Source organism: Aulonocara sp. 'chitande type north' Nkhata Bay, linkage group LG3 (genome assembly GCF_057382095.1).
Source record: "Aulonocara sp. 'chitande type north' Nkhata Bay isolate Kocher_YH1m ecotype deep benthic linkage group LG3, A_spYH_male_GT1.1, whole genome shotgun sequence".
Taxonomy (NCBI): Eukaryota; Metazoa; Chordata; class Actinopteri; order Cichliformes; family Cichlidae; genus Aulonocara; species Aulonocara sp. 'chitande type north' Nkhata Bay.
The window spans coordinates 12723686-12731824 of record NC_141346.1 but is presented as its reverse complement, the minus strand read 5'-3'; the positions used below and the strand labels follow the sequence as shown (position 1 = coordinate 12731824).

At 38.3% G+C, this 8139-nt stretch overlaps 1 protein-coding gene across 1 annotated transcript; it reads left to right on the top strand.

The window, feature by feature from the left end:
• The first annotated feature begins 1559 nt into the window (after nt 1–1559).
• On the top strand, nt 1560–5267 carry LOC147334017 (CXADR-like membrane protein). The gene is made up of 3 exons (XM_086285864.1): nt 1560–1629; nt 3688–4017; nt 4927–5267. Exons 1-3 carry the CDS (start codon nt 1560–1562, stop codon nt 5265–5267), a joined length of 741 nt encoding a protein of 246 aa, XP_086141990.1.
• Nucleotides 5268–8139: the final 2872 nt, after the last annotated feature.

Genomic DNA, 8139 nt, shown 5'->3' with positions numbered 1-8139 from the left:
ACTTCAGCAGAAATGCAGACTCACAGAAAGCTCGCTTAAACGGTTCGACAACACCGGCCGAGTGTGAACACATCCCTCACCCTGGAACTGAGCCAGAAGAGCTTTCTCATGAAAAATGAACAACCTTCCAGGTAGATTTCTTTTGGTTATGGAATTTATGCAATAATTTAGCCCCACCCATCACATTAAAAGCGTGTTTCAGGAAGATGTTCCCAATCATGTCTTTTTCATTTAGTAATCATTTTATTGTTGAAGAAATTGTTTAACATTTAAAAAATTAAAACTTCACTCCATCTTCTTTTTCTTTTGTTTTTAGCTTGTTGTTTATGACGTTCTTTTGTTAATTTTCCCATATAAAATCAAGCAAAGTGTATCTGACATTACAGACATCTGTTTATCCTTTGTCTCTGCTTATTTCTGCCTCACCTTATCTCGCCATGGTGGGATTCACCTTTCTGCCTGCATCCAAGTGGTGCCATGTAAGAAAACTTCACCCACATGATGCAAACAATATTCAGCCATTACCAAATTTCCCCTTGTGGGACAATTAAAGGATTATTCTATTCTTCTATTCTATTGTATTGTGTTCTATTCTATTCTAAGTAATAATAATGATAATCTGTGACAGCTCAGAGTCTTTGAAAGGTAATAAACAGATTCACTCAGATTCATTTTCAGCCATGAAACTAAGGAGAAGTGCTCTGCTTACATTATGAGATATGAAACCTGAGCGCCATAAGTAAGTCAGTTAGTGAGTAAAGTTTATTTATAAAGAGCTTTTCACAGACAAGCGGTTCAAAAGCCCTGTACAACAAATAAAAGGAAATAGGTAAAAAGCCATAAAAATAAAAAAGGCAAGTTCAGACACAATTAAACCTGTCAATATTTTTAAATGTTGTCAAACAAAAATGATTTTAGTCTTCTTTTTTGTGAAAAAGATAATTTATCTACACCAGTAAAACTATAATACTTTCGGCTTGGAGAGCCTGAAATAATGATTTTTTAAAGCATTTGTTCTCTGCCATAATGTTTGTGAGACGGAGGAAAAAAAATGTGCTTAACGGAAAACTTTGACCAATCTCCATGTGCACTCTTAACTGAGCATCACAGCCTTTATATAAAGCGCTGATGACTCTTAAAAGTAATGAATGGTCTAACGAATGGTCTATTAACGCTAAAGCTTTTATCTATTGTATATTCGTTAATATCAGTATTGTCCAAAACCAAATGACTGTTATTAAATATCTTTCTGCAATAAATCCAGATTATTCCTCTTTAATATAACTGAGTCCTAATTTTAATGTTTTAGTAAAAACAGGTGCAAATATTTTGGCGTCATTATTTAAAGACGCTCCAGTTTTTTTTAAATTTATGCGTCTTTGGTTCACAGCTATTGGAGGACTCCGGTCCAGCCCACCAACCGTCTCTCTGATTCATAAGTGTGGATTTACAGACCTGTTCTCTCACTCAGGGACTTTCAGCTTCATCTGAACCTCAAAGTTCATCTCATTTAGTCTCGTCTGGAGCTCAGATTCTGAGTTTAATACAGAAACACAGAAATGTCTGCTGGAACTTCATCACTCTGCTCCACTTTGCTATTTTTCAGCATCTTCATGTTTGTCTCTGCAGGTGAGATTGAACTAAATTGATTTGCTCTCTGAGATGACAAGAAGTACAGGAGGATTATTTTCATCTGGATTCAGTTTGTCTGTGTGTGTGAAGGAGACACGAGGCTGGGTGGACACTTAACATCTGTAATCCAGCTGTGACAGAGACAAAGTGTAATGTGTGTGTCAGTGTGATGTGTTGTAGTGTCAGGAGTCAGGATGCAGCTACAAAGCTTCTTGTTCAGTGTATACAAACAGCTGTAGCTCCATAAAGGCAGCATGCAGAGACTCACAGTGTTAGGATGCCTGGGTCGTTGACCCAGGGTTTTTGAGTTTATTATATTATTTATACTTTCTAGTTTTTGGTTTCTTTGAGTTCTGTCTTATGGCTTATGTCTCTGTCTTCTTTAGTTGCTCTGTCTCCCCTATCACCTGCATCCCCTTGTCTAGTTCGCGTATATATGTATCTTAAGTTCCTATATCCCCGTGTCCAGTCAGTGTTTGTGTCTGCCCTGTTCCCACGTCTCTGTTCCCTTTGTAGTGCCTGCATGTGAGTCTGTGTCTTTGTTCAGTCTGTGTTATGTGTTTCCTGTTTTACTTTGAAGGTCTCTGTCTTATCTCAGTGTGTTCAGGTTACGCTTATTTGGTCTCGTCAGTTCTGATTTGTCCCAGCTGTGTTTCCCTCCTGTTACTCATTCCCTGATTGCTCCCTCTGTGTATTTAAGCCCTGTGTTTCTCTGTGTCCGTGTCGCGATCTACCGTTTATTTTGCTGTGTGTTTTGTCAATCTGCTGGTGTTAGTTTGTTTTTTTTGGAGTTTTTCCAGTTATGTTATGTTTGCTTTCAGCATTAAAGCTGTTTTGGTTTAAGTTCTGTCTCCGGAGTCTGCACCTTGGGTCCTATTCCTGCCTGCACACAGCCACACCTAACACACAGTGTCTTATAATGAGAGGCTGCTTTCTCTCACATATTATGTTCACTTATTATCAGCACATGTTGTTGTTCTGTGGGAGCTAACATCTTGTAGTTTCTGACACTTTGCATGTTTAGCATGAGGCTAAAATTCCACCTCAGTGGGTCACTGGTGACCTGAGCTGTGTACTAGGAAGCCATGTCAACATCCAGTGTGTGTCTGAATTCATTTACACTGACAATCATGATAATCAGTCAGGATGTTGATAAAATTGTGATTGATCATCTATGAACAACATTAGAAATATAACAGTGAAATTAATATGAGGTCAGCAATTACAGTGAGTGTGTCCTCTTTAGGATCAGATATTAATACTTATAGATAAATCCACCTGTTGTAAATGTGTTTGCTGCTAACTGAAGATAAAAATAGAAAATCACAGATTAAAGGTGCATCTAAAATTCTATATTATTTACTATTTATCACTGATACTCGTTAGGGAAACAAATACATTAGATGCTGTTAACAACAAATAAAATTCATCACATACACAATCTTAAGGAGAACAACATGCAGTGAAATTCTTCCGTCCCAGACTTGGCCACGCCATCTCAGGGATTGATTTAGCATAGGGGGTCTAAACAGGACCCTTACTGGATATCGCCCCATGTGGGACTTGGACTTGTGACTTCTGCTCCAGAGGTGTACAGTCTTACAACTACACTTTCCAGCCATCGTGCAGTAAACCAGGACCTCCTACTGTTCACGTACAGACTTGTGACGCTATTTTCAGTCACATGTTTCATTCCTTATCATCTCCAGTCTGTAACTATGTTACCATAACAAGTTACCATGGCAAGTTGAGTGTGTGCGTGTGAAAGGGGTTGTGTTGGCAGCATAAGTTACCATGGCAATGCACTGCCATAAGTAGCGAACCACCTTCCTAGTTAAGAAAATCCTGTTAACCCTGAATTTACCTGAATAAACTCACACGATGCTTCATAGTACAGACCCCTGGAGTGTGTTAAGACGTTAATGTTAATTTCATCCAAAATGACTAAAATCTCAAATTTCATAGGAAATAAACACCATATTTAAAGTAAATAATTGTGATCATAATTGTACGTTGACCTTTAACCTCTCTGCTCTGTGTTGTTTCCTCTTTCAGGCCAGAAGAACATCACAGCTGAGTCTGGACAGGACGTCACTCTGACATGTCAAGCTCCAAACAACAACAACATAGTGGTAAAGTGGAGCAGAGCTGACTTGGAGCCAAAATATGTCCTTTCATACTGGAATGGTCACTTTGATCCAGCCAACCAGCATCCATCTTTTAAGAACCGGGTGGATCTGCGAGACAGACAGATGAAGGATGGAGACGTGTCTCTGATTCTGAAGAATGTGAACACTGCTGACACTGGAACATACGAGTGCCGTGTTAAAATAGCAGAAACGAATTCATGGAAATACATCACCATCAATCTGAGTGTTTCTCCAGGTGAGAGAGTAGAGTTGAGTGTGTGTATGAAAGGGGTTGTTCTGGCAACGCGTGACCAGTCACAAACGGGCAATTCATGATCAAAGGACTTTTCTTCCACAGGAAATGATCCCTATGAGTGACACCTACTCCAGAGATGTTACCACATGGTGGAGACGAGTGCACTTCATTTTTGACTCCTTTATTGAGAAACAGAGACTCTGTTCTGGGTATGTCTTGCAGTCTGGTTGATCTGTGGCACAACAACGGATTAGGGATGATCGACGACTGGGTCAAAAACACCCTGGACATATTTTATTGTTAGTTTGCCTTCCAAAGAAACAACATTAACTTATTTACAACATAACCATGTGATGCTGTTTTTGGTATAAAAAACAAACAAAAAACAAAACAAACAACAACAGGAAAAAAAACCTTTTAGTTATTTTACAACTTTTTTCTGCTGATGAAACATGCACTTCTTTTAGTGTCATTTTCACTGCTTTCATCAAATTTGGAGCATTAAAGTAGACTTCAACAGTTTTATAACCACTAGATAACTGTGAAATAATCACAGGTTCTCTTCAGTATTTTTAACAATTTTGTGCTTGACAACAATTGAACCTGTGCATATGTTCACAGCTTCACTTTTTTTATGTTACTTTACAGCAAACATATTAATTTGCAGTCTATTTTTTATATTTCATGTTTTTCCAAATATCAAGGAATGTATCTACTTTTTGCTGTGACGATATAAATTCTCTTAGGCAACTCAAGCACAAATGCAGACTCACAGAAAGTTTGCTTATTAAACAAAATTTCTGGTTCAACAACAGCTTTCTGGTGAAAAATGAAAAACTTTCCAGGTAGATCTGAAATTTCATCATCCCATTTATTAATTCTCTGCTCTGTGTTGTTTTCCTTTTTCAGTAATAAAAAGCATTCCAGTTAAGTCTGGACAGAACATCACTCTGCCGTGTCGAGCTCCAAACAACAACACAGGTGTAATGTGGAGCAGAGCTGACCTAAAGACAGAAAATGTCTTTTTGTACCAGGACGGTCACTTTGTTCCAGACAACCAGCATCCATCTTTTAAGAACCGGGTGGATCTGCAAGACAGACAGATGAAGGATGGAGACGTGTCTCTGATTCTGAAGAATGTGAACACTGCTGACACCGGAACATACAAGTGTCGTATCCTTATGGAAGAAACACGCTCATGGAAGTCCATCAGCAGCATCCACCTTCATGTTGATCCTCCAGGTGAGTGAGTAGAGTTGAGTGTGTGTGTGATCAGAGGTGAAGCTGCTTCATGGTTGTTAATGTTTGTTTGTTGTATGTATGAGCTGGTGGATGTCAGAGGTAGACAAATGTTTATTTACTGACTGTTATTTTAGTGCGTGTGTAAAGCTGTGTAAATTGCAACACTTTATTCACATTTTAAACGTATTTTAGCTTTTTGTTGTTGTTTTTTTCCCTTAATGTTCTGCACTGGTAGATAAATGGATTTTTCACTCGTCATCTCACACTTGTTTCTCACCTGCAGGTCGATCAGGAGGACAGGGTGGATCTATTGGACTGATAATTGGTTTGGTAGTTGCTGCTGTGGTTGTTTCTTGTTGTTGTTATTTCTGTTGCTGCAGAAAAACAAGTTAGGACTCATAGCAGCTTCCCAGTCAAATCTGAAGATTATCTTCAGAACAGAGCACAACCGCGAGTCAGATGATCTAAACAGACAAAATCTAAGGTCATACTTTTGTTTTCTTTGCCTATGTGAAAGAGATTGAGATCATTTTATGGGTAATGTGATACAGTTTATTCAAACAGAGTAGAGTCTGATTCTCCTTCAACCTTGGTCAGATTAGTCTCAGTATGTGAGACTAGCTAAGATAAGATAAGATAAGATAAGATAACCTTTATTAGTCCCACACGTGGGAAATTTGTTGCTGGGGAGGAATGTAAGACAGATGAAGGTGTGAAAGCCTTTGGCAAATCTCCAGGCGTGATCTGACATAAGAGAAATGATTTACATATGCTTTGATTCATAAACACAGCATCATAACTTAGCGTTTTTATTTGGACTATAATTCACACTTAAATCTTTTAATCTGCTCATTCATTTTATGTATGAATTCTGCTTGTGCTTACTGACCTCGAACCAATTTAATGTGGTACACGGTGCTTTGGTAAGCTACAAAGCCGAATTCATTTCTGTGCGAAATCCCAGAAATAAATGTTGTAATAAATGATGTAAACCCAAGCCCATTATCTATTCATGTTTTGAATCCTGGGTTGTGTGAAATCCCAGAAATAAACAAAGTGAATCTGTGAACTAAGGTGTAGGTCTATTAGTTTATGTTGTGGTGATCCTCAGGTTGGGGGATGGGTGTTGATACTGGAGTGCAAAATTAAAACCAATGGAAGATGGACAAGAAAGGTTCAAAGTCATCAGGTGCTCAGTTCAGAAAAAAGAGAAAAGAAGAGGAGGAGAAACAAGCAAAAGATGCAGGTAAGCAGATGTGTGATTGGATAATGGCAGGTCATCCTGAAACAATCAGAATCAGAATACGTAATTAATCCCTAAGGAAATTATGTGCGTTACAGTTGCTCCAAAAATATGTTACAGATTTTAATTAGATTAATTAGATTTAGATTTTAATATTAATTAGACATTGTCAATTTGTGATTTGTCCTGTTCTCATTGTATGATGAATTATGATGGCTGTTTGGTAGCCGTTTGCATACAATACATACTCTCTCTTCATATATGTGTGTGTGTGTTTCATAAAACAACATTTTAATGTTAATGGCCAATCCTTAATATGTTTTATGTCTGTGTGTCTGTTTGACAAATATCATAGTGAATAAATTAAGTCACAGTTTTAACAGCAGTTAGTGGGAAGACTTATAAGTGTTAGCTGTATGTTGTTTGGTTTCAAATCTGGAGTCAGGCTTGCTGAGACCACAAGAACCGATCACACCGCTCGAGCACCAAACACGCTTGGACCGCCACTGCACATACTTATCTCACAGTTTTGTTTCGTTTGGTGCGCCTTATAATCCGCTCTGGATTATTGGCCTTGTAGTCCAAAAAATACAGTATATGTTATTTTGCTAATAGTTGAGAATGCTTAATTTGAATCAGCATACAAACAGGCATAAATCTCATCAGAATAATAAATGGGAGGTGATAGGTTTGTAGCATAAACCTATTCGCTGGAATGTTCAGGACAATTTACTACACAGCAAAAGCAAAACACAAGTAGGCAAAGTTCTTCGTGTTACTCATGTATGAGGGAGACCTGCCTGGAGCCAAGTGTCGTTCCACCACTTGACCTCCGTCAGACTCTCAGCCAGGTTCCCCATAGCACTCCTGTTATTGTGGTTACATGAATATGCATAGGTTCATCAAAGAATACATTGTCTGTGTGTGTGTGTGTGTGTGTGTGTGTGGGTGTGTGTGTGTGTGTGGGTGCGTGTGTGTTTTTGTGTGTGTGTGTGTGTGGGTCAGAGTGTGACCCCATAAAGACTTCCCTAAACCTGCTGGTCTGGAAGTCCAGCAGTTCATTTACAGTTTTTCTCGATTGGTTTGGCACATTTCCTGAAACCGAGATGACATTCTCAAAATAACATGGACAAATCTCCAAACCACCTTGCAATTGTTCACAACAGAATGTCATTTTTCATTGGTTTAATCAAATTGCAAATGCTTTAGTACATGTCTCAAGTGACTCTGTGCTTCTTTTCAAATGATTATGTACAAGTAGCTACAGTTAGCACAATGAGCCCACATTTAGCACATTTTCCAAATAAATAGATCTTGCCGATCTAAACTGATTAGTTGATTTTTCAGTGAAATGGTTACTCACTCCAAAACATATCAGCATGGTTTCATTGTGTAAGTCATCATATGCACAATTGTCTGTTCAACTGTCAAAATTAGTCAAAGATATAATACCATGAAAGAATATCTTGGAACATTTGATAAAGTTATGACAGTACTTGACAATCAATCAGGTGAAATTAGAACTAACGATGACCAATCAAACAGGTTGTTCAGATACCTGACAGGTGTTGTCTATGAATATGACTGCTGCCAAAAGTATATAGACAGAGCTTTGCAGTGTGAACATGGAAGCACCT

Coding starts and splice junctions, on each gene's coding strand:
- LOC147334017 (XM_086285864.1), top strand. CDS start 1,560: ATGTCTGCTGGAACTTCATCACTCTGCTCCACTTTGCTATTTTTCAGC. Junction 1,630..3,687: donor CTTCATGTTTGTCTCTGCAG/GTGAGATTGAAC, acceptor TTCCTCTTTCAG/GCCAGAAGAACATCACAGCT. Junction 4,018..4,926: donor CAATCTGAGTGTTTCTCCAG/GTGAGAGAGTAG, acceptor TTCCTTTTTCAG/TAATAAAAAGCATTCCAGTT.